The sequence below is a fragment of the Labrus mixtus genome, chromosome 7 (genome assembly GCF_963584025.1).
Source record: "Labrus mixtus chromosome 7, fLabMix1.1, whole genome shotgun sequence".
Lineage (NCBI taxonomy): Eukaryota > Metazoa > Chordata > Actinopteri > Labriformes > Labridae > Labrus > Labrus mixtus.
In genome coordinates this window covers 1,697,207-1,725,135 of record NC_083618.1, presented here as the reverse complement: position 1 = coordinate 1,725,135, position 27,929 = coordinate 1,697,207, and the positions used below count along the sequence as shown (strand labels likewise).

Sequence of the window (27,929 nt, the reverse complement as noted above, 5' to 3'; positions counted from 1 at the left end):
GATAATGCAAGTGTTCTGATTCTTCTAGGTTATTAATGAAGCTATAACTCTTTCATCCCCATATGTACTCTGAACTGATTTCATAAAGTTTTAGTTAATGGGGAAATTTGCCATTTGTTGTTTCATCTTAACAGACAGAACTTAACCAGTGGAGAGTTGTTGTCATGTCTGTAAGCGTTCAGTTTCATACCACGGTCTCCTCTCCATAAGCAAGTAGGGTAGACTTTTAATTAGCTTATGAGCCAACTTAATGAGCATTCAGGTTTTTCTAGGAAATAACTAATAAAATCTGTCACCATCCACGTTTAGAAGGTTGCGGTGTTTGTATCCAGTAAAAAGCAGGTATTTGTTTGAGGTTAGTGAATGTGCTTGTAGTAGAGCGCTGCTGAGGTGATCATTGATGAATATTAACCTGCACACTAAGTAAGTCCATTTATCTTTTTGCAGAGCTGTTTCCCAATGAAGAGAGAGTGAAATCCTCTGGATAGAAGGCAGCTGCTGCTCACAGCGTCTTTTTCACTGAAACATCTCAGCCAATCATATACTAGATCGGGCAAGAATCATAGCAGGTAACAAAAACAACAGATGCTAGTTAGATGATCATCAGAGAGAAAGTGAACTTTTGGGAACAGACTTTGATAGATAGTATGAAAAACAAATGAATGATCAACAAAGGAAAGACTGACTGACATGTGATGTGAATTGTTTCAGGAAATATTACCCATGATATTCTACTCTCTCTCCTGTTGCACAATTTGAGTTGTATTTTTGTTTAAAAAGGAGAAGAAAATTGCAAGTAGTACATCGCAACACTTCAGGATCTCAGTACAAATCCAACTGGCACCCGAGAATCCTGATAAAATTCAAACAGCACAGATTAAGCACAGAAGCACAGCCCTGCTTTAAAATGTGATAAACCAGGAGCCTTACCGATTTCAAACTTTAACTAAGCTTTATTGAGAAGGCTTTAGTCTCTCTAATAAGCAAACATTGCTGATTTCTTTGAAAGAAAGTAGTTTGTCCTCTGAAACTTTGATCAAACTAGCCCTTGAAAACGAGCATCTTCCTTTTCTGTACCTGTATATGTGCAGCATTTTTAACATATTTTAAAGTGGAAATACTGGCCGTTTATTCATCATCTCATCATTAGAAAGCTCTTTCTAATGCTTCGTTCAGCAAGTAGTCATCAACCAAACTTCTGTGGCTAATGCTGTCTGTGTTTCTGTTGTCAGCAGGTGTGAATATCTTCCTGATCAAAATGTTTTAATTGCTTTGCACTGTGCATACACATGAAGGACAGAAGAGGGAAGGGGGGGATTCAGGACGTGACTATTGTTTCTAATAAACACATCGTACTGCTTCTTTTCAAAGGAAGTGTATTTGCATATGGACTCACTTGACTGTCACAGGACTTGAACAGAACTGACGCCCACTCAGAAGTAAACATACTCGTGTAGCTCATCATGGGCTGCAGTCGAGTATTTGCACTTTCAGCAGTTCTCATTAAAAGAATGTTGAAACCATATGAGGTGGAACTAGCCCACTTTTGGAATTGGTGATTCTCTGATTTATAGATGTTACTGACCGTGCTATCTGAATATATTCAAGTCGGCTGTGTGTTTGGTCCATCTTAAATAGACATGCTCAAGTTGTTGGGAAGATCTTTTGTCTTGGATTTATAACAGTTCTTCTAGACCGCATAGTCTAAAATCTTGATCTTTAACTTAAAGGCTTTATATGTGATTTTTTGATCCAGCAGATGTCGCCCTTGAGCACCAGCATGAAACCAAAACAACTCGCGCTGCATTGTTGTGTTAGCATGCTAATGCTAGTGATCTTTATTATGCTCGTATCTTCACACTGCATGTAAATTTACCTGAAATGAGCGTGATCTAGAAACACAGTTAATCAGTGAGTACAGTATGTTATTCTTCTTTTCTCTAGTCCCTCAATTAAACAACTTTTATACGTGAGGGGAGGAGTCAGTCGGCCGTCCTGGCGATGTAAACAAAGTGAAGATAGGACTCTGAAAACTCTGAAAACATCACAGACAGTGGGACTCGGGTGTTACACCCATTGTAGACAGTCATGACTCACAGAGTTATTTTCAGAGGATATACTTGATTTCTATTATATTTAAGTGTGAAAAATCACATAGAAAGACTTCAAAGGAAAGGTTGTCCATGTTGTGTAACATTTCCATCAGCTGTGATTCTGACCAATGTGATCATTCCACCTCTGCATATTTCTCTGAATTAATCAGTTTTTCATTCTTATCAATGTGTACACCCATTTGATAATCACTTACGTATGCTGTGACAATAACTTTCAGTAAATGGGTCGGTAACAAATAGTTTTGTGACAACTAATACCGACTAGAAGCTGGTTTGTATGAGTAAATATAAAGTCATGAAACTCCCTAACTCTAATCTTTGCAGTCTCATAGCCGTCTAAGGCTGTTGTGGACTTTATTGTGGTAGAGTGTGGGAGTTCATTTAAAGAAGTAAAATATGCTGATTCACCATTATATAGCCCATGAAAACACAAACACAATGACCCTGCAGAAGAAAAAAGGAATGACTTTGAGGGTTTTATGGGTGTCTCTGCACGCACACGTGTAGGTGTTGCTGTATGTAAATATTGAACACGGCTTGAGGAAGGAGGCCGGGCTGGGGGGTGGAGTTCAGCATTAGAGCAAAAAGAGAGAGGAAGAAGAGTTTAGTGGACACAGGGCTCTTGTTGTTGCTTCACCAGACTACCACAGTCAGGCTGGTTTAGGGGAAGAAGGAGGAGGAGGAGGAGAAGGAGGAATAGGAAGCTGGGCTGGAACTTAAGAGAGAGAGGGAGGAAGGTGACTAATAGTGACTGTCACTCAGCCTACTGTAACTCGCCCGGTGGAGGGAGGAGTGGCATCACAACCAGTGAACCGGCATATGAATGCACTCGTTTGTCGAGCTCCGCCAGCGAAACCACCGTCTGTGCCTGACTGTCAGTGAGTGTTTGCTGTAACACGTGGACAGATAGATTTTTCTTTTGGATGCAATATGTTGTCTTTGGGATAGTTGGGAGAGTTTCTGGTAAGTAATGCAATACATGTATCAGCCTCATTGTTTTGAAGATTTTGTGTTTTAATCAGAATATGTATGAACAGAGTTTGTGCTTTTTCTTTTGAAACGTGTGTGTGTATATGCAGTAGCGACCAAGAGAAGCAGCATTGATTAAACCATTGTTACATGTTGAGTTTCGACCTTTGCAAACACAGAAATAGCATCGAGCGCTGCATTGTAAAGCAATGTAGTGATTGTTCGTTATGTGCAACTCAGTGGACGCATACCGCCACAGAGATGGTACTGATTGTGTGGCAGGCTGCTGAGGAGATAATGAAAGCTACTTTATTTAACAGTGTTCTCATATTAAAGAAAACTGAACACAGAAGAGTTTCAGATCTACAGTATGAGGTTGCTCCTCCTTCTTAGAAGTTGTTCTTCCTACACCTGAACCCCAGCAGGTTGACTGTGTATCCCCTGATCTCTGTTAACCAACGAGCATGTGTTCCTGTTATAGCATTCTCTATATTTGACGTCTGTCTACCACATGGTCTTGTATACTAGCTTGGTCATTCAGATAATAGCATTACTGACTTCAGAATGGATGTTTACTTGACTTTTAACTGTTGAAGTGAATCAGGGTACAATATCAAAACATCGCAAGCAAAGCGTTTAGTCCTGTTGTATGACAAACAGTTTCTGTTCTTTCCATGGGCTTACTGCAAAGGAAGTTGCTTCAACTCTGACAAAACTAGGGAGTTGTGAAAACTGATGGGGTGGGGGGTGGAAAGGGAAGTGATGCATTGTGGTTATAAATGATGATGTTGGTTTATTGTCTCTTCTGTATCTTAAATGTGTCACGCTGTGATTAATACTGCTCCTACTCAGGGCGTCAAAAAAAGTGACATTTGGGTGCGTCGATACGAATTTGAAAAAATGGCAGAGGAGATACTCGCACACCAATTCTACTGGGCTAAGAAAAATAAAAAATGTATAGACAGATGTCTGTATCTGCTCTGGGAACATTTGCTGCTGTTTTTATTCACCTTTTTGCACTGTGAGCACCTTTTTTTTTGTTTTGACCTCTCCTGACTAATTTACAAAGACTACTTTTGCATTTATGGCATGCTGTGATTAGAAATGACTGAAAGTGTGTTTGGGAGATAACTTATTGTTGTCCTTTCACATCAGTCTCTTCTTTGTGTAGCACAGGCACCTGGGTAAAGTAATACTGAGCGGGCAGATTTACTGCGGACAAGGGTCTTTCTTGGTCAGCTATATATAGATGGTGTTTAGAGGGTGATAGGCATTGTGATTCACACTCAATGTTGATGAGTTGCTGTGATTCATTTATCCAGACGACCTTCAGGAAGCTGGTTACCAGGCAGAAAAGTTACACGTTCTTATGTTAGTTCACACCAAATGACTTCTCAGAAATACAGGGGAGAGTTAATTTATTTACCCAAAGTTAACTCACAGTCTTAAGACACCGAGCATTTTGCAGCAGTTGACAAGCATCCGACTCTTTACTGTCGCCATGGCAGAATGTTTATAGAAGAAAGAAGGTGCAGTGTGTTAGGCTTTTGAACAAGTGCACAACTTGTCGTCTTTGTGTTGTAGAAATCCTCTTCAGGAAAAATGCTTGAACCTCCGATAAGTGATGGGCAAGAACCTTAAAGGCTTTATATGTGATTTTTTGATCCAGTAGATGTCGCCTTGAGCACCAGCATGAAACCAAAACAACTCGCGCTGCATTGTTGTGTTAGCATGCTAATGCTAGTGATCTTTATTATGCTCGTATCTTCACACTGCATGTAAATTTACCTGAAATGAGCGTGATCTAGAAACACAGTTAAGCAGTGAGTACAGTATGTTATTCTTCTTTTCTCTAGTCCCTCAATTAAACAACTTTTATACACGAGGGGAGGAGTCAGCCGGCCATCCCGGCGATGTAAACAAAGTGAAGATAGGACTCTGAAAACTCTGAAAACATCACAGACAGTGGGACTCGGGTGTTACACCCATTGTAGACAGTCATGACTCACAGAGTTATTTTCAGAGGATATACTTGATTTCTATTATATTTAAGTGTGAAAAATCACATAGAAAGACTTTAAGATAACGAGCTGCATAAAATGTACTTTATGAATGAAAAAACAACTCAATCAAAGATGTCCTGCAGCAGGAATGTAGAAATAATCCTAAGAACACTTCTCAACAATATCCTCTAATCACATCATTCTGTGCGTGATTGTCTAACCACGCTCTGCTGTTTTGTTGCTTCCTCCATGGAAATGCTTTTTCTTGCATCTTCTTCAGCATGTGTTGCTCACCAGCTCTTCCCCCTCTTTAACGCTACACTGCAAGCAAGTTATTCCATCTGTCTATTTCAACATTTCATAACCAAGCATATGTTTCTGTCTACTTCATCTGACTCAGCTTTTTCTTTGTTTTTTTTCTTTCATACCTGCGTCATGTTTCTTCACCCCCCTGTGCACCATGACCTCCCCAGCAGATTGCCTTCCACTTTCTCCAGCATCCAGACATGTAGACAGCAGCCTACGCAGCAGCGCCTAATTCACCTTCTGAACTCTTTTTCCTCTCAAACAGGTAATTAAACATGTCGTACCCCTATATGTGTCTGTCTCTATGTGAATTATACATAAAAAATCCTCCCCTTTAGTGCTTCTATGCATTCACGCAGCAGTCAATGGAGACTTAAGTAAAATCTTTGATGATCACTCTTTTCTGCATACACAACCCCTGTATGTCAGACTAAATCCTTAGTATCTCTCTCTTGTAGTACAGATCTGAGGTGGTACAGAAGGGCGACACAGCAGTCCACAGTGCTTGAGAGGGATCCATCTGTCTGTCTGCCACTCTGTTTGCATGCCCATGCATAGTCAGTGTATACTGTCTCTGGGGATACAGATTTCTGTGTGTGTGTGTGTGTGTGTGTGAGTGTGAGTGTGAGTGTGTCCCCATGCTTGCCACATCAGCCCTGTCACATAATCCTACCAAACGTACTTTTTGTGTGTGAGCATTGGCGCTCCTTTAGGAATATCAATACTGTAGGTCAGTAAACATGTTGTGAAAGAGGCTTCTCAAAGTCTTGACTGTCGCCTTAAGGCACTCACACATGTAAACACCTGCCCTTCTTAAGTGCAAGTCCCCCTCCAAAACCCCACCTGCCCTACACACACACACAGTCAGATGCACACACACACACACACACACACACACACACACACACACACATTAATATGCACCAAACAAAACGGCACACCAAGCTCAGGGGAACAGGGTGTTCCTGAAAAGGAGAACAGAGAGCTAGAGGGGTTATTTTAGTCATTAGAGCAGGCAGACAGATAGCTGAATGCGGAAAGGGCGTGTGTGTGTGTGTGTTTGTGTGAGTGCACATGGTTCTGTGCACTGATTGAAAGGCTGGTGAAGTGCACAGTGCGGTGTCACATTCAGAACCTTTTGGTATGAACAGGAAATAGACTATGTGTTAATTGACCCCTATTGAAGTATCAATAATAGTTACCAGCGGTATAGGTTGCAAAAATGTATCTACCTATACCATTTTCAAATGAAGAATAAAGATCAGAATTATACATTTTACCAATAATAAACACTATTCTTCTTACTATCTCTGCATTTGTCACGCTGCCCTATTTTTAATTCTGTTTTAATTTTGTTGTTCAGCTGTGATGCAATGCATTTGAATGCACACTTGCTTTGTTGTGAGAGAACATCTGTGTCTTTGTGTATGTACATACCCCGCTCTGTTGGCTGTGAAAATGGCCTTTCTTGGTGTTGCACACTCAGCTCTAAAAATACTCACTCCACAAATTAACACCACCATGGCTCTGAGCACAGGTGCCCTACACTGCCCCCAAGTGTGTGCACTTGCATGTTTGTGTCTGTTATTGTATACACACACATGTTTTATAGCAAAGCAAACAATTTAAGGTGTTATTATGGAGTGCAGAGCATACTTCATGTATTCTTTATGTTGCACACCTCGGTGTATTGTGTGATTATCGTTGTCATGCGTGTTCGTGACTAATTTGTGGCACAATCCAGAGGTGACCCCCGACCCGGTCTTCCTCCGCTCTGCATCCTCCCACTGGCTGTCAGTGTTTGAAGTGACATCACAGCATTGGACACACAATGGCCGCTGTGTGCTCTCACTGCGTCACAGATGCCTGCTTTCCCCTGTGGATGCCAGGCAATGGAAAGGCCCATGTGGAAGACCATTCTGCCTGGTAGCAGTGTGTCACCATATGATATCAGGAAGTGTGTGTGTGTGTGTGTGTGTGTGTGTGTGTGTGTGTGTGTGTGTGTGTGTGTGTGTGTGTGTGTGTGTGTGTGTGTGTGTGTGTGTGTGTGTGTGTGTGTGTGTGTGTGTGTGTGTGTGTGTGTGTGTGTGTGTGTGTGTGTGTGTGTGTGTGTGTGTGTGTGTGTGTGTGTGTGTGTGTGTGTGTGTGTGTGTGTGTGTGTGTGTGTGTGTGTGTGTGTGTGTGTGTGTGTGTGTGTGTGTGTGTGTGTGTGTGTGTGTGTGTGTGTGTGTTACATCACAGGCTTAGTCACAGTTGGAGTTCTATATGAGACACTAACTAACATGTGTTTGAATGTTAGGGAGTGTTTTGTAAACACTGGTCTGGTATCAAAAGTAGTTCCATTGAGCAGATTTTGTAGTTTTCTTTAGATAACATCATCATAAACTAATGAACTTTTACAACTGTCTTTCAGGCATGTGTGTGTGAAAAGCATGTTTCTCAATAACAGAGTGTAAACTATAATTTCCCCTCTGGGATTAGTAGTATGTCAAATAAAAAAATAAAATAAAAAACATAGTTCATACATGATTCAAACTTCCACCCCCTGGTTTGTCATGTGAAGTAGTTGCAATTGATGCTTTATCACTTCTGATTAAATCCTGAACAATGTATCAGACATACCTTGACCTGTATGGGCCTATCAGAGATATAAAGGGATATGTGCCTACAATTATTCTTTATAAGAAAATTATACAGAAAACAATTCAGGTGATCAAGATATTGCGTCATGCATTCATGTATTGAGAGGAGCATGCTCTGACTCCATAGTTTTGATGCCCTGAGCACTGTCTGCAGCAACATGCAACATGTAAACAACCATGGTAGGTTCTAGAAATAGGTAACTTTGTTAATAGTTATTTTTTAAAGTTCATACAGTAATTGTTGAAGAAATCTTTCTCCTGAGTGCCCCTAAAAAGTCATATTGATGCAAAATCAATGTATTTAATGGATCGATTGGCTGTTTACTGTATATTATTTTTGGTGTAGATGTTCATTTAGTTGCGATCAACAAACACAAAGTTATGGTTACAAAAAACACAGTTCTTTAAAGGGTCCCAAAGCACAGCATAGGCGTTCCTACCTTGCAGATCGAGTGTGGAGATGGAATCATTACATTCATCAGACTCTGTTAATACAATGTGCAGCATTCCACCACTGTGCCTGTGTTAGTGTCTATCTTCATCTTCACTTTTTGTTACACATACAAGTGTATTTAAGTCAGTTTGGGCAGGTTGGAGCTGCTCCACAATCTTTTACGTGCGTGTTGGGAATGTGTTCGTCTCGATGCGTTTCTCTGTATGGGTGTGTGTTTTCATGTGGACCCATCCAACGGGCACAAAGCGGGCAGTGTGTGCTCCCTCGGGTGCTGAAATGTACACTTCGGACAACAGGCGGCTTCAGTCCTCAATAGGAGCTGCCCTTCTTATTGTACCTCACGCACAATGAGCTATTCTCTCCCTCTCTGTCTTTCTCTCTTTAGCACCATATACAGAGAGTGTTGCTGATGAGAGACTGGAGGAGGCGGATGCTGATTGGTTGTTTGGGACCCTGATGTCCCTGTCACTGCTTCTCTGTATCAAATTGTCTCCAAACACATAAACATCAGCAGAGCAGAAATCAGTTTTTTTTATGTCACACCTTTTGTGGGTCCAGACGAGCCTAGTCATGCAGGGGATGAACACCAGTCATTGCAGAAGGGGAACTATCAGTCTGGGACTCCCCACCGATTGTGTGCACGTACTCATGTTTGTTAGTGTGTGGTAGAAAATAGGAGGGGCTGTTTGAAAGGATTTATGGGTGTTCTTCCTGTTCACATGATCACCCAAGAACAGCACGACCACATGACTCCCACATGACCTTTCCACCATTATGGAGGAAGTACCTCTCAACACGCACTTGTTTTGTGGGGACATGATCAGGGGCCAGAGAGCATTGATGCTAGCTAGCTTGAGACTCCTTTAACCATGAAGAGAGATATGAGAGGAGCAGAGATGCAGAGAGTGTTTTGATTTTTCCCTTGGTTAGCTCTACTTGAACAACAGGGCCTCGTCCATTTCTATGCATAGTCACTCATACAAGTGTCTTTATCTAGAGACATGTATAATCCTGCACTGCTGTTACTGTGGTGTGACTTATTCATGAGCACTTGATTAATAACCACACATTTTAATTGAACGGTCTTCTGTTCTATTAGGTTTCTCCCCTCATTTTTTTTTAACAATATTGAGTTTTAAAAAAAATTCCAAGACACACAATTACAATTAAATAAATTAAAGGAAGAAAAAAAAAGATATACACATTTATAAAATAAGGGGGGGGGGAAAGTGAAATATAATAATAAAATAAAAAAACTTGCAACATTATTACTGTCCGTATTAAATTAAAATAACCAAATGGAGTACATTGCCATAGATGATTTGTTAATCACAAATATTCCGCCCTAGAACAGTTTCTGCAAAAATGACCACAATTACAGACATTGCTCTCCCCTCCTTATTTGACGGAAAAAATGAAACCCTTAAACAATGGCAGGATCGCACAGCTGTATGCAATATTTTCCTGTTGAGTATATACCAATGGTGAATTTACAAAAAAAAAACATTTAAATTTTGAGGTGATGTGATATTTGACTTTTGGAGTAGATCTTAAATTCAGTCACAGAGAGAAAAAGAGCAATATATGATAACTGTTTGAATAATCCATCAACAGATCCCTTAGCTTAATTGGTCAGTCTAAGGTATTTTCACAGAAACTGGAATCATTTTTGCTGAGTCATGCAGATTCTTGTGATGTTTTAAAACATTTTTTAAAATTATATTCAAGGCCAAGAAATTATTTGAAAAGTCTGACTTTAACGTGTGATTGGTGCTCTTAGATTTAAAGGTTGTTATCTTAGTTATCTTATATTACTGTATCAAGTACGCACATGGCTTGATTTTTTTCCATTGGTCACTGTTTGTGGATACCTCTTAATGGGATTTAAAGCAGTTGAGTCTCAAACAATTGGAAAAAGCCTCGAGGAAAAATGCTTTCTACACAATCATCTCTATCATACATTATTAACGATACAGTCATGGTCTCTGTTAATCTCTTTAAGATTTTACTCTTAGGGAGGAAAGGTTCATGCAATTTTTTTTTGTGGGAATTGTAAACATTTTCTTTAGGTCATTATGCGTAAAAAAACATTACATGATGTCTAGACTTTTGAAACCACATGGTCTGTATTTACTGTGTTTATATACATCACATGAGTTCACTACACAACCTTTTAACCGCCTGATTTTCTTCTGAAGGCAGTTATTCTGGGCCTCAGACAGGCAGAAAGGGACAGTGTAGCAGTGAGTGCTTTGGGGTACTTGTGTTTGATTAATAGGATCAGGAGGCTGACAACCTGTCTTTAAACTTCTTGTAGAAAGTTGACTGGTTGCTGTTGCTTCAGTAGAAACAGAGAGTGCATGTGAGTAGATGACAAAGTGATCCAGCTTGCCCAGTAGTGCGTCAAGATAGAGATCTCTGACATTCCTGTGAGTAGAGTGACATCACTGTGCAGGTCTCAGAGCGGACAGGCTGCTGTTAAGAGAACCATGAGATTCTGTAACTGTTTTTGAAATATGCTTCTTTGCTGTCCTACCCTGAGTAAGAATCTGTTTGATCCTCTCTGTGCAGGCAGTGAACTTACATAGTAGTGTCATATTTAACATGAATTAAAGTAATCTTTTGTGATCTTAAGACATGGAAGATGATGTTCTAAATACAGTGGAGGATACATTTCACTACCAAACAACAACACAGACCAAGCTGAGCTCACAGAGAGATGGCTCATTTCTTCTGTAAAAAAAAAAGTATCACAATATTGCACACTTCTCTTTTTGTCTTGTCTCTCTCTGTATCAAAAATGCATGCATTGTCAAAGATCTATTGAATAGAGAATTACTACAAAGAAATGTTGAGTTGTGGTAACAGTTCCTACAAGGCAACTCTTACTGTTTTGACTTCTACTGACTTTTTGTAGCAATCACATCTATTGCAGACAGATAGCTGAATGCGCTCCATGTCTGCCTTAATTATTTTCAACGCAATTCTTTGTGCCCCTCTCCTATGCCTTTCTTCTGACTGTTTCCTAATGTTTTTTTGTCCTCCTCAGCTTCACATACCTCTCGGGCTGGACTGCGCTGCATTGACTTCGGCTCGCCCTCCCCTGCCCCCTCGCCCTACAGCAATGGCCTCACGCATCGGGCTGCGGATGCAGGTGCGACATCCTCCGTCGTTAAAAATGCACAATGAGAGCCTTTTATAATCCTAACCCGCTTTATATGATGTTACTGTTTGCAGCGTTGGGTTTGTATAGGATAATGTGAGGAAGGTATCCTGATCAATGGGACAGCATTTTAGATGTGTCACTTATTTGAAGGGCCTACATGCAGCAAATATTTCTCCACTGATACATTTGGTCACACTATTCCCCTTAGATATTGAAATATACTTACTGTACAGACTTTCCTTAAAGGGTCATTAAATAGATGAGTGAGTCACCATTTGTGGTCCGCTAACGAGCTGCCAGATGTTTGTGTACACTCTTTTCAAAAGTATTAAGTCACAGTCAGAATGTTTTAATGAGTATCACTGTGGTGTGTGTGTGTGTGTGTGTGTGTGTGTGTGTGTCTGTGTGTGTGTCTGTGTGTGTGTCTGTGTCTGTGTCTGTGTGTGTCTGTGTCTGTGTCTGTGTGTGTCCAGCTGATGCGAGACCAGTTGCAGCAAGAGGAGCAGCGTGAGAGGCAGCAGCAGCTTCAGCAGCAGCAGCAGCAGCACAATGCAGCCCTGCAGTACATGCAGCAGCGCATGGGGGGGCTGCCTGCACCTACCCCAGCTATCAGCACCCCACAGCATTACCAAAGCATGCAGGTCCCCGTCGAGGTTCTCAAGGTCAGTAAAGGGCTGCTGAAAATAGTTATTTTCATGATCAACTTTTTTTTTCCTACCAAATAATTCCCTCAATTAGTCAAGAATAAATCGCTGAGTCAAGAGTTCAGATTGCTTTTTTCAAGAATGTTGTGTTTTCAATTTGATAAAAATCATAACGGGGGAGTAAAGCGTACTTTAAGAAGCCGGAATGACAAGTGTTTGTCTATTTTAGATCATAGAGTACAAAAGAAATGATTGAGTAGTAGGTCTTTATGTTAACCTACTAAAGTAAATCACAGGCTGTATAGGATGTATCATCTGAAAATGGCTTGAGAAGGAAGTCATTGCAGGTTTTTTTGGCAGCAAAATAAAAACTACATCATTGTGAATGAATCATAATAGGTATGCTAAAAATCTCTGTCATTCGCTTTTGGTCCAAATGACAACATTAAAAACACAGCACTAAGCCACAGATATTAAAAGATCTTAACGAGGGCTGAAGTGAGAAACTAGGTTTTTTTTTAGGGGTAATTCTTCACATCAGCAGTGTCACACTGGGGGAAATCAGGGACAGATTTGAAGATTAAATAAAAGGCAGAGAGAGAAAAAATGTGGTGGAGCAGCAAGCAGGTAGGGAGGGAGGGGGAGAGGGGGGAAGGAAGACGAGGAGATTAGAGGAGGATTGACGTGTAGTGACGTGTAGTGTGATAGGACAGACAGGAGCGATGTAGATAGTCTTAGTTAGACATGGGCAGATAAAGCTGAAGTGACATTTTGCCTGATTCCTAAGATGCTTGTGTACGTCCTTATCTATGATGGTGTGTGTGTGTTTGTGCAACACTCCATTATGTGCATGTTTGTGTTGCTCAACGGTACGTCAAACTGTGAATATGTTTGCGCGTGGAGCAATTTGCTGTATTGACAGTTTACTCTGTGTGCATGCATGTGGGAGTGTTTGGAGTTGTCTTTTCCATTCATGCTGTAGATAAGATGACATTTCCACCAGTCTCTCTGAGCCTGTCAAAGCCTTCTGAGCTGTTTCTTTAAACGTCATCTGTGCTGACAACGCTAGGCCAAACAGTTTTGACTGAATATTTGTTCATCAGGCTCTTGAGACCCCGACAGATACTGTACAGAGCTGACAGCCAATCCTGTGTGTTTGTCCAAAGGGTGTCCAAAGGGTGTCCAAAGCAGCACGGAGGTGTAACAAATGTATTTTGTAGAGTTTCTAGAATTTCTTACTTTTGGTTGTAAAAAAGAACAAGAAGTGGAGTGGGGGGGCAGAGGAGCTGAGTGTCTCTTTTTTTTGAGGAATACAGAGTGGGTGTGTTCTTTATGAAGCATTACTCTGTGGCCACACCAGAGGAGTTAGTGATGCTTTAACCCTGAGGCATCTCTACTGACTGCATGGACTTGTGTCTGGATGCCATCAAAGCAATAAGAGTGTACATCTTAAGTGCACACTCAGTGTAAAGTGTGTTTTTGTTTTTAATGTAAGTGTTAAGCCATGCTGAGCTCACAAGCTTTTACAACACACTTTTGTATGTATGAAAATGTAGTTAAGATCATGTTCAGGGATATCTTATAACTCTCGTGTTTTATTATGGTGCTTGAGTCAAGAAAAAAAAAACTTAAATCAGTTGATGTGTTATGATAAGTGGACAGCAATGGTAAAATGTGTTATTTCCACTTAAAAACACCTACACGGTCACTTTATTATGTCCTGTTGTTGCTGACTTGCACTTAAGATGCATCTCTTGCAGCCAACTCTGCTACATCTCTAACCTGGGTTGAAATAAAGCGTTAAGGTGAGACCTTTCTGCTTCATTTAAGGACATCAACCCTTATCCAGATTTTAGTTAGTTTTGTAAAGTGTGCAAAAACCCGCAAACTTAATATTAGCCATATTCTCATATTTGACAATATATATGACAAGTGTATGTGTGTACAGTATGTATATTCATATACATATTTATATTGCATCTGGTACTTTTAACTTGAATTAAAGCTACTCAGATTGAAACAACAGCTTTTAATAATATTTTATGACACAGTTTGTGGCTCCAAACATCTCTTAACTTACCTCCTATAAAACCTGCATGTACTGTACTCCCAAAAATATTTGTTTTCTTTTATTTGTTAATTTTATTTCATTCAAACAAACAATAAAGTTAAGAAAAACAAACAAACATAAAATCTCAAATTTTGAATGAAAAGGAGCAGAAAGAAGACTAATCTTATTAGATCTGCCCCTCTTTCACAAAGCATTAATTAAAACAAAACAGAACACTTCATTCAAAAACAATTAAAATTAAAATAAATTGGCTGCAGGCAAACACAGCCACTGGCAGCCCCATCGTAGGTCCTCCTTAACAATTCATTTTACACCATACAAAGCATTTCACAATAAATATCATCAGAAGGATGTGAAAAGTGCAAAAAGATGTTTTTGCTTTTGCTGGATGGGACAGCTGAAGAGAGACATGTTGAGAAGAGAGAGCTGGGATGACATGCAGCAAAAAGGCTGAAGTCATGAGGGTTGATCTAACCTCTAGGCTTTCCAGCGAGTTCACACATCCTTTTACTTTCAATTCTTACTGCAGGTAGAGACCCACCTGGAGAATCCTACAGACTACCACATCCGTCAGTCTCGGAAGCAACAAGTGAAAGAATTCCTGTCCACCACCTTTGCCACCAAGCAGGTATCTTTTGTTAGAAGTCTTTACTCTGAACTGTATATGTGTGCTGTCTGTCTCTTATCAGATAAACGCCATGTATATTTGACCTGTCTTTCTGTGTTGTCTGGCTTGTTGAACAATCCATAGGTAAACTTTATGTTTGTTTGTGTAAGAACTCCGTCAATAACATCATCACCTCCCTCCTCCTCTCTCTCTCTCTCTCTCTGTAGACGATCCATGCAGTAGCAGGGCTGGTGCCGCCCTCTCCTCCGCCAAACATGGTACCCCAAGGCGGTTCAGCCTCTGCACCCCCGCCCCTCCACTCTCCACACATGCGCACCGAGCAGCTTATGACGGGAAACAGCGCCCCCAACAGCCCCATGGCCATGCTCAACATCGGCACCAGCCAAGAGAAAGAGGTAGGCGCCTTCAAGGGTGGGCAGATTGCAGTATAAACATAAACCTTTAAACATTTATTCCCAATTCTGTTATATAGAACAATAAAGCACCAGCCTGAAAAAATATCCCTTAAATATGACTCAATTACACTCCTGTGTAAAACTATGAGGATTGAATATTGCCCCCAAAGTGACTTTATCTCCACATTTTATGAAAGCATCATGGTCATTTAATTGCTCTTTGGTCGGGAGGTGCCATGCTTGACATTTTTTTTGTGTTGTTAATGTGTTGTGTGCATAGAAGGTGAGGAGATGAATGTGTTGACTAACTGACAATAACTAAAAGTGGCTATCATTGGAATTTAAATGCTCCATTATGGCCTTGCAAGACTCATTACAGCTTTACAAGTGACAGCAGTATGTAAGGGCCCTTTGAACCTGACGGCCTTTGACCACCTCTCCTCCACCACCGCCTCCTCCCGTCTTAACTCTTGTCTTATTTCTGTCTCTCAGAGGACAAATGTTTTACTAGTTAGCCTCCATAACATAGGTGTCATCCTTTAAAGTCTTCTCTTGAGTGAATCTACACCTGCAGGAGGCCCGCATGCCAACAGGTTTCAGATGCTTGGTTATACATCTAAGTAGTTTCAGGCTCCTCCGTGTGGTGTCACCAAGAGTTACATGCAGTTTTTGTCTAAAAAGTTGTTAAAGAATTGTCAAAATAACCCCCCCCCTTTTCCCCCCAGATGGATGAGGTCATTGACGACATCATCAGCATGCAGTCCAATTATGATGATATTCAAGCATACATAGACCCTATCCAGATGCCAAACACAGTAAGTGGAACCGACCCACCAAAAAGGTGTAAATTCAGCAATCCTTCATTTGTCTTTTCTTTGATATAACTGGACATGCTCCAGAAAGACTCTTCTTTTCAGTTACATATTTGAGGTCGGCCTTTTTAAAAAGATTTTAAACCCTTCTTGGAAAGTCACAAAATTTTTCAGAGTTTTCTTAAACCAAGTCTGAAGTGTCATCAGATTGTAAAGCCCTAAAAGGCAAATGTGTGATATAAGATTTTTTTATAAAGGTAAAGAAAAGTCACTTGACTGGACATACTAACTTTTTGGGGATTTATCTTCTGCAAAGTGTTTTTTGAAAGTTACAAATGAGTGAGGTGAAACAGTTGTTTCAAGTTGATTTAAGTGTATGTAATCTTTATTTCGACTCATGGACCCTATTTGAAATGAAACATTAGATGACTCATTAAAAAGCCATAAATAGAAAAATTGCTTTTTAAAAACTGGGAATCTTTGGGTGTCTCACGATTCATGGATCCATGGATCCATGAATTCAAAGTCTATTTTTTGAATTAGTAAATACTTCAGGATCTACTCCAGTCATCTGTGAGACTGGCTGTATTTCCTGTTGCTCCATTTCTACTGAGTTAAAGAGCTAGCATTAGCACTTAGCAGAGAGTGGCAGTTGTGAATCAATTTAAAATCTCAGAAGATTTTTTACATAAAACATTTTTTTCCCACCTCTATTAAAAACTTTTTTTCCTTTACACTGATTGCATCAGTGTACTTTTTTGTTCAGAAAGTCGTAATGCAACTTACAACTCTACACATATTGTGTCCACAGGGGTCCTACACTTTGAATGTCACAGTAATACCCAACAAAGTTTCTCTAAAGTTGTGTTCACTAATGTGAGTCATAGTCTTAAATATGCTGTGTCATCAGTCCTCAGACTTTAGCTTTTCAGTAGTTCCTCTAATCACAGTTCCTGTATTTGATCAGTCTTTCTCTTTCTTTGTTGTGCCACAATCTATCCATCCTTTTCTTTGTCTTTCCTGCTGATAATATGAATATTGGTTGTGCAGTTGTCAGTCGTGCTAAATTGCTATGTGTGCAATAAATGTTTGAGAGAGCCGTCTTAAAGGTGGTTATTTTCCTTCATATCCCTTTTTTTTTTTGCAGCTGTATACATAGACAATCTTATGTGTGCACATGCTAGAGTGTAATTGACTCAATCACGTCACATTCCATCCCTTAACGAGGCTGGACGTAGTTTGAAACTGTAGGGAAGACATGGCAGACAAGGACTGTGCTGTGCTTTGTGTTGAAGGCAACCGACTCAGAAAATTAACAATTAAACTGCCAGCAGTTAGAGTTCAACTTGTTTACAAGACATCCAGAGAGGGAGGGGGGGTAGAGAAGGAGGGGTGAGGGGAGGGGAGGGGAGGGGAGGAGGGAGGAGGGAGGAGGGAAGAGGGAAGAGGGGGATGAGTGCAATTTGTGCAAGGGGAAAACAGGCTGAAAGTCCAGTTAGGGGAAAGTTCACTCTTGTTTGGAGGGGAGCGGAGGTAGAAGAAAGACGGGATCGGTGCAGGCCAGGTCAGTCTCACAGGACGGGGGCAGCGGCGCTGCGGAGAGGAGCTGTGTGTGCTGCTGGTGGCTGAAAGAGAGAGGGAGAGAGAGAGAAGAAGAGCGCTGGCCTAGTGAGGGCAGAAGTAGAAGATGAAGGAGATGAATAAGACCTATGCCATTGTGGAAGTTATTGAAGGAGAACAGATTCAGCTGGTAAGACACTGAAGCACTGTTGTTTGTCGGACTGTTAAGTATGACTTTTTTAGGAGTTTAGCTTTTTGCTCAGAATGAAGCACGCTTTTGACAGATGCAGTGACTGCTCTAACTCCCAACCTCAGGTCCCTGATTAGAGAATGCGGGCAGCGGGGAGGGTGAGGGGGTTTTATTTTTTCAGAATAGTTTTTTATTTGTGCTTTTGGATTTTTTTGTTCTAAGGGACCTAACCGAACTCTGGCACTCTTGTTGGGGATGACTTTGAGCTGTTGGGGTTCACAGAGCAATTATTGTGGAGATAGTAGCAGGTCTGGACTACAGCAGGATCAGCTCATTGTGTGGTCATCTGTATGACTTGGTGTGTGTGTGTGTGTGTGTGTGTGTGTGTGTGTGTGTGTGTGTGTGTGTGTGTGTGTGTGTGTGTGTGTGTGTGTGTGTGTGTGTGTGTGTGTGTGTGTGTGTGTGTGTGTGTGTGTGTGTGTGTGTGTGTGTGTGTGTGTGTGTGTGTGTGTGTGTGTGTGTGTGTGTGTGTGTGTGTGTGTGTGTGTGTGTGTGTGTGTGTGTGTGTGTGTGTGTGTGTGTGTGTGTGTGTGTGTGTGTGTGTGTGTGTGTGTGTGTCTTAATAAGAGAGGGAAACACAAGCAGCAGCATGTAGTTTTTTTTTCTGCTGGTATGTGCTATGATGTTGATTGTTTAATCAGTGTACGTGTGCTGGCATGCATGTGTCTGAATGTGTGTGTTAGCGCGTGTGTGCGCGTACTTGTACATCACACTGATTGATTAGATTAGGTGATTGATCAACCCTCAGTACGATCAGTGTGTGTGTGGAGCCAGCACAGAACTGTTTGAGAACAAATTCCACGCATAGATCCATGAAATCAATAGTGCAGTATTTTGAGAAAGATGTAACTGTTGCTGAGAAAATGTATTCAAATGATTTGTGTTTATTGTCTTATATTTATGGAGGGATGTTTTTTTTGTTGTGTAAAATGTAATAGAAACTAAACTCATTGACGTATTCCTAAACTGACAGAGCAGTGAGTTAAATTCACCTGCTAATCCTGATGGGGATTAAAGCGGCAAACTCTGTGGAATTCTTGGAATCTCAAAGTTTAGTAAAAGCACCACTGAATACCAGGCACTAGTGAACTATGTGTTAGTGTCTCAGTTGGATGGTTAAACCGAGTCACAGTCATGCTTCGTTGTTTAATTGAGTGAGATGAGCTCTCATCAGGGCTGTCTGTGTGCTCAGGACATGGGAGGTCGTTACATGTATTTCAAACTTTGGATTTGTCTTTTTAAAAATGTCAGCTGAAAATCTTGATTTCTACTTCCTGTTTGATTATGTCGTTGAATGGTGGTGATCACATTAAGATGTGATATGAACAGCTAAACATACAAGTCACATTCAGTTGATACAACACAGTGTAAACAGCATTTGAATAATGGCTTCTGACAACACATCCTCCACCCTGAGTGGTGATTTTAACTAACTCTGTGTTCTTCAGATCTTCTGTGAGACTTTTTAACAGGCCGTATCATTTACATACAAACGTAAATGTGGTATTCCGTGTGTATTTGTGTGTGTGTGTAAATGTGTTTGATCTCACAGCTCACACAGTAGCCAGCAGATAAGGTATCTGTTCCTTGAAGTTCTTTATCTTCCGGGCCTCATTAGCAGCGGCACATTTGCTCTCCCTGCAGGGAGTACTACACGATTTGGTAACCAGGCAGAAAAAAAAAAGTGCACTTAGGACTCAAACTATACGGTACAATTAAAAGGAAATCAAGACTTTTTAGGAGTCCATACAAAACTAAATTACAGCTTTTTATGCAACGTCTAAAGTGCAAAAGTTTGGAGAGCAAAACCACAGAGTGTGAGTTCAGGAGCAGGAGCAGGCAGAGGAGAGAATAAAGCCATAAAGAGCGATCATAAAGATAGGTTGATATAGTCAATCATTGCTTTGAGTTTGGCATGCTGTTTTTTAAGTGTGATGTTATTGCATTATCTCCTGCTGTGAGTCCCATCTTTACTTTACAGCACACTAAACACGAACACTGACTTTATGAAGATACTTATAAAGGTGTTGGGAGCTGTAAATGAGTCTTCTAGGAAACAGAGAGAAATATGATCAATTTAACAACAGTGTGACCGAGGTTGAATTACCTTGACATTCTGTTAGAATTAACTTTCAAATGTTATTAAATCCACCAGTCATTCCTGTCATAGACACTCAGACATATGTAACACAACAGTGGGTTAAATTACACCTTATGGAAGATGCTCGAAGCTATTGTAATAATAAAATAATAAACTTTTCAGTTGTTTTTTTACTTTACTTACTTTACTAATGTTTTTAACTAAAGCTTTGCTTCCAAACATGTAGATGTATGTAAAACAACTCTTTCTACTCTCTTGCTCCTTGATCCCAGGAATCTGTGAGCTGCAGTTGTTTAGAGCTGACAGAGTAAAGTAAATGTCATCTCCATGTGAGTCAAGTGTTCTCTTAATGTGTGAATCTGTTCTCTGTATGTCTGACTGTGTGTGCTCACTTCCCAGCTCCCCCTGTCCAGCAGTCATCTGGATGTGTACACAGGTCCTGGAATGAAGGGACCAACTGTAGCAATGACCAGCAACTCCTGTCCTGCCAACCTGACCATTAAACGAGAACTGTCAGGTGCGAAAGTCAAAAAGTTTGGCACTTTATCGCTACATTTTAATATCTGGGAAACTTCAAATCCATCAGGACTCAGTCAAACTTTGATCATGTTACAAAAAGTTGTTTAAAAAAACTGAAACATTTGCTTACATTTTTCTCTGGTAATATTTGTTGAGGAACAATTATTTCCACTGTGAATCTGTTTCAGTCGCAGTATTCGGTTGTTAGTTAATCACTTTCTGTTTTTGCAAAGATGCAGAAGCCCGTGCTATGGCCAAGGAGAGACAGAAGAAAGACAACCACAATCTGAGTGAGTCTTAACCTCTGCATGCTCTTTGACCTAAAAGTCAACCCCCTCTTTTCTTCTCTCTGTGGATTCCTTTAAAAACACATGCCCACACTTACACTAAGCACATACACACACACACATTACCACACACCATAATCTGTCTCTTGCAAAAAAAACAGTTTTATACAACCTTGCACTGATTTAGCTGACGTGGTGCAAATCCTGGTGGATGGTTAACCTAGTCATTTCTGCTGTTCTGGCACTTGCGTGTAATTGCCTGTGACTGTGTGTGAGTGCTTGTTTCACGTATTCTTCACTGTATGTATGCAGTGTGCACTGGTCTTTTCTCATATGCTTCACATTATTGAACCTTCAGATTATTATATATTATATATATATATATATATTATGTAGTTTTATGCTTCCTCTGAATTGTCTTCATGTATTGTCCTTTGTCTCCTATTTTATCTCCGTTTTGTCTCTACTTTCCTCCTCCACAGTTGAAAGGAGGAGGCGATTCAACATCAATGATCGTATCAAAGAGCTGGGCACCATGATCCCCAAAACCAACGACCTGTGAGTTGCTTTCACAGTTTTAAATGAGGATGGAACATTTTAATTGAATCACATACTGTCTGTTACTTATCTGTGAAAATTGCTTTTGTCCTCTACTGTGTGCATAGTGACGTGCGCTGGAACAAAGGCACTATTCTGCGGGCGTCTGTTGAGTATATCAAACGCATGCAGAAGGACGTGCAGAGGACCAGAGAGGTGGAGAACAACTTCAAAAGGATGGAAATGGCTAACAAACAGCTAATGCTACGCATTCAGGTAACACACAAATCACACATATGCATTAAACTTAACTTCATTATACACAACATATCATACAAACATGCAGCCAAAAGTCAGCATGATCAGCAGTCAACACAAGTTTGAAATCACACAAGGTAAGTTGTACAGTATTAAAAGCAAGTTGTATCGTGGTGTAGGTGCAGTGCAGTATATCACAGTGTCATCAGCATAAAAGTGGAAATTTGCGTTAATAACATTTGGTTCGAGACTGTTGATATATAAAATGAAGAGTAGTTGTCCCAGGAATGATCCCTGGGGCACGCCTTTGGATACTACAAGGGAGCTATTAGTGATGCCTTCTGCCTGCACGCACTGAGATCTTAAAAATAATTCAGTAAAAGAAACAGATGCACAGTACTGTATCTTTTTGACTCTGGCAGCAGCATTCAGAAAAGAAATGTAATTTTCCTATTGACTTTCTGTATACTAGAGTGACTATTCTATTATGAGATATTGAGAGGATCACAATCACATAAAATCTACTGAATGATGAAGCTACCCTCCCTCCACCCACTGTCTACAGGAGTTGGAGATGCAGGCTCGTTTGCATGGCCTCCCCAGCAACTCCCCCTCTGGCCTGAACCCCAATGACCTGATGGCTTCTTACGTAAAACAAGAGACCAGCCCAGAGGACAACCTCTCTCACCCCCAAATCCACCATCAGGCCCAGCACTTAGCCCAGAACCAAGCTCAGCCCCAGGCCCAGCAGCATCACCACTTCCTCCCACAGAACCACCTCCACCACCAGAACCAGGCTCAACATCAGCACCGGCAGCTGCCACCGCTCCCCCAACACCTGCAGCCTCAGTTACCCATCCAGTACCCATCTGTGGGCAGCTCCCAACCATTTGACTTTGCCCAGTCGCTGGACTTGTGTGACGGAATCCCCGGCTTCTCAGATGGCATGTCGGGGCTCGGCGACCTGGGTGGGCTGGATGTCCAGGGGAAGAGAGGTGAGCTGGGCTTCCTGATGATGGACGAGCCCCTGTCCCCCATGGGAGGAGACCCGCTGCTCTCTGCAATGTCTCCCGAGGAATCTGTCGACTCCAGCCGCAGATCAAGCTTCAGCATAGAGGATGGAGACATACTGTAGACACACACAGAATCACTCACATGAGCACATGCAGAGGTTTCACAGAGGTCGCAGAAAAAAAATATTAAAGCACAACACACACAGCACAAACCACAGTAAAGGAATGACATCATCCACCCAGCACACACATTCAGAAACACTCATTTTTGGTACATCGATCCCAAGCAATAACACCCACACAGTTGAAAATTGTATAGTAAAAACGTTTGCACATGCACACACTTATACACAAGTGCATGTGAGACAAACTTGGCACGTTGCCCAACAGACTGAGCATTTACAAGGGCTGAACTCACACTGCCAGGTCAGGAGTTATAGAGCACACTTGGCCTCGTTTCCATAAAGGTGCCTCTGAATCATAATTGAACAAGGGACAAAACCAGCAGTTAATTAGATTGAAGTTATCAGATACAAGGACAAACCGAGTACATTGTCTCACTCGATAGAGGACAAGTTATTTTCTCCTTACATCAGCCTCTTTTAGCAACCATAAATGATTGAACCAAAGATAGTGAATAAAATGGAAAAAGCTTCATGATCCTGCATGCATAATTCATCTTAAGGGGATGCAGTCCAGCCTCGTTGTTCCGTTGCTCATTCTGTTATTCCACAGTTTGCTTTTGCCTCCAGCGCTAACTGTTTGACAAAGATCTATGTTAGCCTGCTAAGCTGAAAGGTTTTCTTAAAAGTGTCCACATTTAAGAAACATTTTAAAACTCCACGGATGAAAAGATAATCCAGCTTTCAAACGGTGTTCTTTACAAACACACATACTGCTGTCCCTGAACCTTACGTCTAGAACACTGGAAATTGTCAAGACCTGTACCCGAAGAATACACGTAAGAGGTGTGTTAAATCATGTGAGAGAGTAGAGTAAACCATGCTATAGTTGTCCAAATACTCAGGTACTGTAATATAATACACAAGCAGGGTCATTCTTATGCAATAGCCGATGTTAACCTGAGTTATCAGACTCAGAACCTCTATCAATGTGCCTTTCTGTTTCTGCAGCTGCTGCTCTTCAAAGGCATGTTTTCATAGGTCAGCAGTCGTGACCGGGTATTAGACTTAAATATCACTTTCAATTACGCCTGTAAATGCTTTAGAGTTTACCTCGATACCTTGAATCTCCTGTGAGGAGTTTATAGCTGGTTGGTAAACAGACAGAAACTCAATTCAAGTGACCTGCTAAAGCAAACAAGACCATCAGTTACAAGACTGATCATTTATATAAAGGTATTTTTATTTGCTTGTAACCATTGCCACAGTGTAGGTGTCAGACAAAGTGAGTTACGGCACACTGCAGAAACAGCCTTTTTTTATATACATTTTACATGGCAGACATTCACAGGGAGTGAAACAATTGACTGTTCAAAAGAAAGCAGGGTGGGGTTTTTCAGCAGAAAAGATCACCAACACATGTACAGGAGATGATTTGTCCACAGGGGGTGCCAAAATCTGACGCAATCCAAAAGGAGTTTTAAATCGTTTTATTTATTGACGTTTTAGGCCCTGCCTCAAGTGAGTGGATTTTAAAGTGACAGGGTTTAATCATAGTCTCAGTCCACAGAAGGCGTCAGGTGGTTTTCACTGTTAGAGCACAGCATTTGCACACACTTAGCTCACGCTCTCACTCGGTTCACAAACAAGCCTCGTTAAACGCTCAAGTCGTCCACAAATAGGCTTTATGGCACTCCGATACCTGCAGTTCAAAACAAACAGTGCTGCCTTGAATCTATTTTCAAATCAGCCCGTCTCTTTCTCCTCTGATGTATCGAGTGCCAGCTGCAGAGGCTGATCTCAGGTCTGCTGTTCACCTTCAGCAAAGGGAACATGTCGTCCCATTGGTTGCAGTCTTCACAGTGATGTCTTGGGCAGGGCAGGCTGAAGTTGACCACAGTTGCTATGGTAACTTAAGGTTCAGCTTTGAATTGATATATCTCCTAATCAGTAAAAAGATAAAGGTAGAAAAAAACATTTATGGTGATTTTTTTTTTTTGATTAAAAGAAGTGTTTTTTTTTTTTTTCCTATAGTTTGTTTTATTTTATCTCCAAAAGCACTGGAAACTATATTATTGTTTTAACTTTGTACATGGAAGAGTTTGTGGAATAAGATTTATTTCAAATGTTTTATGCCACTAAGCCACTTAAATGTGTTTTATCTGTATTTGTTCTAGTTCTAATTTTTATTCCAGATGAACCTTTTTTTTTTCTCAGCGACATCTTCAATAAGCACACTATAATGCATTAAAGCCACTGATGTTTTATTATGGAAGGAGCAGGGAGACATGAACTTTCAAATTTCACCTCAATGCAGAGATGAAGAGATCATGTACATTTTTGATGCCATTTTTATATTATTGGGATTTTTATTTTTCTCTGTGATTTTAATTTGGAGCCAGACATAGATGAAAGTTGACCATTAAATTTGACTGAATCCAAATTTCCCATTATATATGAATGTAACCTTTACCAGAGGTTTTTGTCCGACTGAAGCAGAACCATACAGCTTTCCCACTCTTAACTTTGGTGTCCATGGAGACTGGATGACGACTGTCTTCATATTAAATCTGAGCCAGGGAGTTGTGATTGTTATGGCCTTGTAGCACTGACTCTGCTTTTGTTTCTGTCCGTCTGTCTGTCTGTCTGTCTGCCAGTGTTGTGCCTTTTTTCCAAATCAGCCCCAGATTGACTGTTGTTGTACTGTCACCCAGCCGACACTCCAAAGAGCTACTCAGGCCTCCTCTTCTCTTTCACTAGAGGGCACTCTGCAGATCAAAATACACAGGGAAAAGTAGTTCTGATTTTACTGAGATTATAAAATGTTTTACCAAAATCCATTCACCGACTTCTGGTGTTTCTTTACAGCTCATAATGGTGTGTGCGTGTGCAAGCGTATGTATGTGTGTTATTATATTGGTATATTAAACAGTAACATGGTCCAGGCTAGGTTTACGTCATGCTCCATTCAAAAATGTGTTTTGTTCCTCCACTGTGCAGAAGAATGAGCAGTAGTTCGATATTATTAGATGTCTGATTTCAAAATAAGTCTGATATTTCACCTTAATTCTAGTTCAAGATAAGTGTCAATATGATGTATAGAAATATCAGGAACAACTCGTTATTCCAGCTTGAGTATTTCTGTATGCTTAAAAACCTTTGTGCTTCATCGTTATTACAATTTCAGGTAGAACATGTTCTTAAAAAAGAAAAAAACAACAAATTAAACATTTTACAGTGACATTTTTTGAAAACAAAAATGCACAAGCATCTCAAAAAATAAAAGTGTACTGCACTTTCTGCATTTAAAAAAGCAAAACCAGAGAATAAATATATGATGGAGAGTTTAGTATGATTGAAAGGTTATAGAGTTGGTAAAGAGTGGATTTCAACTGTTAAGTGTTAGACAGTAGTTATAAGCAAATAGGGTTTTTGTTTGAGTTTTTCTATTTAATATTTGTAGGCAAAACACAGACTGGAGACAAATAAAGCTGCTACTAGTTGTTGCATCAAATGGCCACCAGGGGGAAGCAGAGCTCTTTACATTAAAAGTGTGTCTTCAGCTGTGACACTACTGTTTCAAAGGACTGAGCTGCTGTGAAAAGTAACTCATTTTCAGTACTACTAACATCCCACTGTTTGTTGTTTGTGTGTTTGTTCACAGTTGTGGAATGCTTAGAGTTCCATTTTTTGTGCAGAAATTTCAGGAACCTTTGAGGATACTGATTTACTTATTTCCCCTGGTGAGTTACAACCATTAAAAAAAAACTGACTGCAAAGCATTCCAAGTGCAAATCTTAAAAAAGGATATGTACAGGTTTTGACAAATTAAATGAATCGGGGTCTATTTGGGAAATTGATCCTGTTTTCTACGTTGTATCGGCATTCAAATTTCATCTCCTTCCGTCCTTTTCCTGCCTCTTTTATTTCTCCTCTGCAGCTCTTTCCATCATTTCCTGATATATTAGCTGAGGACTGCTTCAGGATGATCCATAAACCATTTAACAGCCTTTCATAAGTTTAAATCGGGGTAATCTTATTCCTCATCCGCACACATTCACACACACACAGAGTGATGCCGCAGAGCATGTTTAAGTGTAGTGGTGGTGTCTGCAGCCCATCCACAGGCCCATTCTCCAGGCTCTTTATGATGCTAATGTACTCCCTGGTCTAATAAATCCCTGTAGAGCTGCAAAGAGTAGATCTTATGGCTCACTCCGATCACCACCTTTTCGCCCATCTCTTCCCCAACACACATACACGCACTGCTATTACTACAGCAGAAGTGCCTGCCTTGCACTTCCACAGATACTTGGGTGGCTGTTTAGTAAGAGGGAGAGGAAAAGGGGGAAAAGGTTGAGACAAATCAAACATGAATGTGCAATCTAAGAGATGTTGGCATCTGAACACGGACTTCGGCCCTGGCATTGATTGCTTAGGGTTGTAGTGAAGGGAGATACTGAGAAACACTCATCACCCCCTTTTTTTTGACGGTGGGGCCTCTTTGGAAGGGGTTTGGCACAGCACCCGGAGCCTTACTCGGACCTCCAGAGAGGTGAGAAATAGGGAGAAGTAAAATAATCACAGAGCTGTTTCTAAGAGCTCAACAACGAGCTCCATTCAGAGCTGAGGATGGATCCTTTATTTCGACCCTTCCTCCTTCTCACCACAACTTCCCGGTCTACCTGCCCCCCCCCTCCTCCCTCCTTCCATATTCTTCTTCTGGCTGCTGGGATGGTTGTGTGTGTGTGTGTGTGTGTGTGTGTGTGTGTGCGCGTTACGGGTGTGTGTGTGACTCCTCCCTCCCTCTCAGGGGAGCAGTGTGTCACTCAGTTTGAAGCCCAAGGAAGAGAGGTGAAAGGGGGCTGATTGAGCTAATTTAGCCCCTGGATGTGAGAGCAGGAAAGGCCTCACCCTCTGCTAATAGACAGACATCAAAATGGAGATGAGGGGGGGATGAAAGGAGGGAGAGAAGAGAGTAAGGAGGGGTGGGCAATAAAACTGAGACGACTTTTTGATGGATTTATCTCTTTTCGTCCGAGGGGATGAGGAGGAAACTTTTATGAACACTGAGTGAC

The 27,929-nt window shown here is 40.9% G+C and overlaps 1 protein-coding gene across 9 annotated transcripts in view; it reads left to right on the top strand.

Annotated features, from left to right (window-relative positions):
• Positions 1-25,691, top strand: part of tfeb (transcription factor EB) — a 35,852-nt gene extending 10,161 nt beyond the window's left edge. The window contains exons 1-12 of one of the 9 annotated variants that reach the window (XM_061041998.1): positions 2,726-3,077; positions 5,563-5,657; positions 11,538-11,642; positions 12,128-12,316; positions 14,899-14,997; positions 15,204-15,392; positions 16,118-16,207; positions 20,515-20,632; positions 20,868-20,924; positions 21,404-21,477; positions 21,576-21,734; positions 22,282-25,691. In XM_061041998.1, the coding sequence (XP_060897981.1) occupies positions 11,613-11,642; positions 12,128-12,316; positions 14,899-14,997; positions 15,204-15,392; positions 16,118-16,207; positions 20,515-20,632; positions 20,868-20,924; positions 21,404-21,477; positions 21,576-21,734; positions 22,282-22,851 (1,575 nt within the window). In that variant the 5' untranslated portion in view covers positions 2,726-3,077; positions 5,563-5,657; positions 11,538-11,612 and the 3' untranslated portion in view covers positions 22,852-25,691. Of the gene's footprint in view, positions 1-2,724; positions 3,078-5,559; positions 5,658-11,537; positions 11,643-12,127; positions 12,317-14,898; positions 14,998-15,203; positions 15,393-16,117; positions 16,208-20,514; positions 20,633-20,867; positions 20,925-21,403; positions 21,480-21,575; positions 21,735-22,281 lie in introns of those variants that run through there. The other 8 variants (XM_061041999.1, XM_061042001.1, XM_061042005.1 and 5 more) reach the window with 8 other exon arrangements.
• The last annotated feature ends 2,238 nt before the right edge of the window (positions 25,692-27,929 follow it).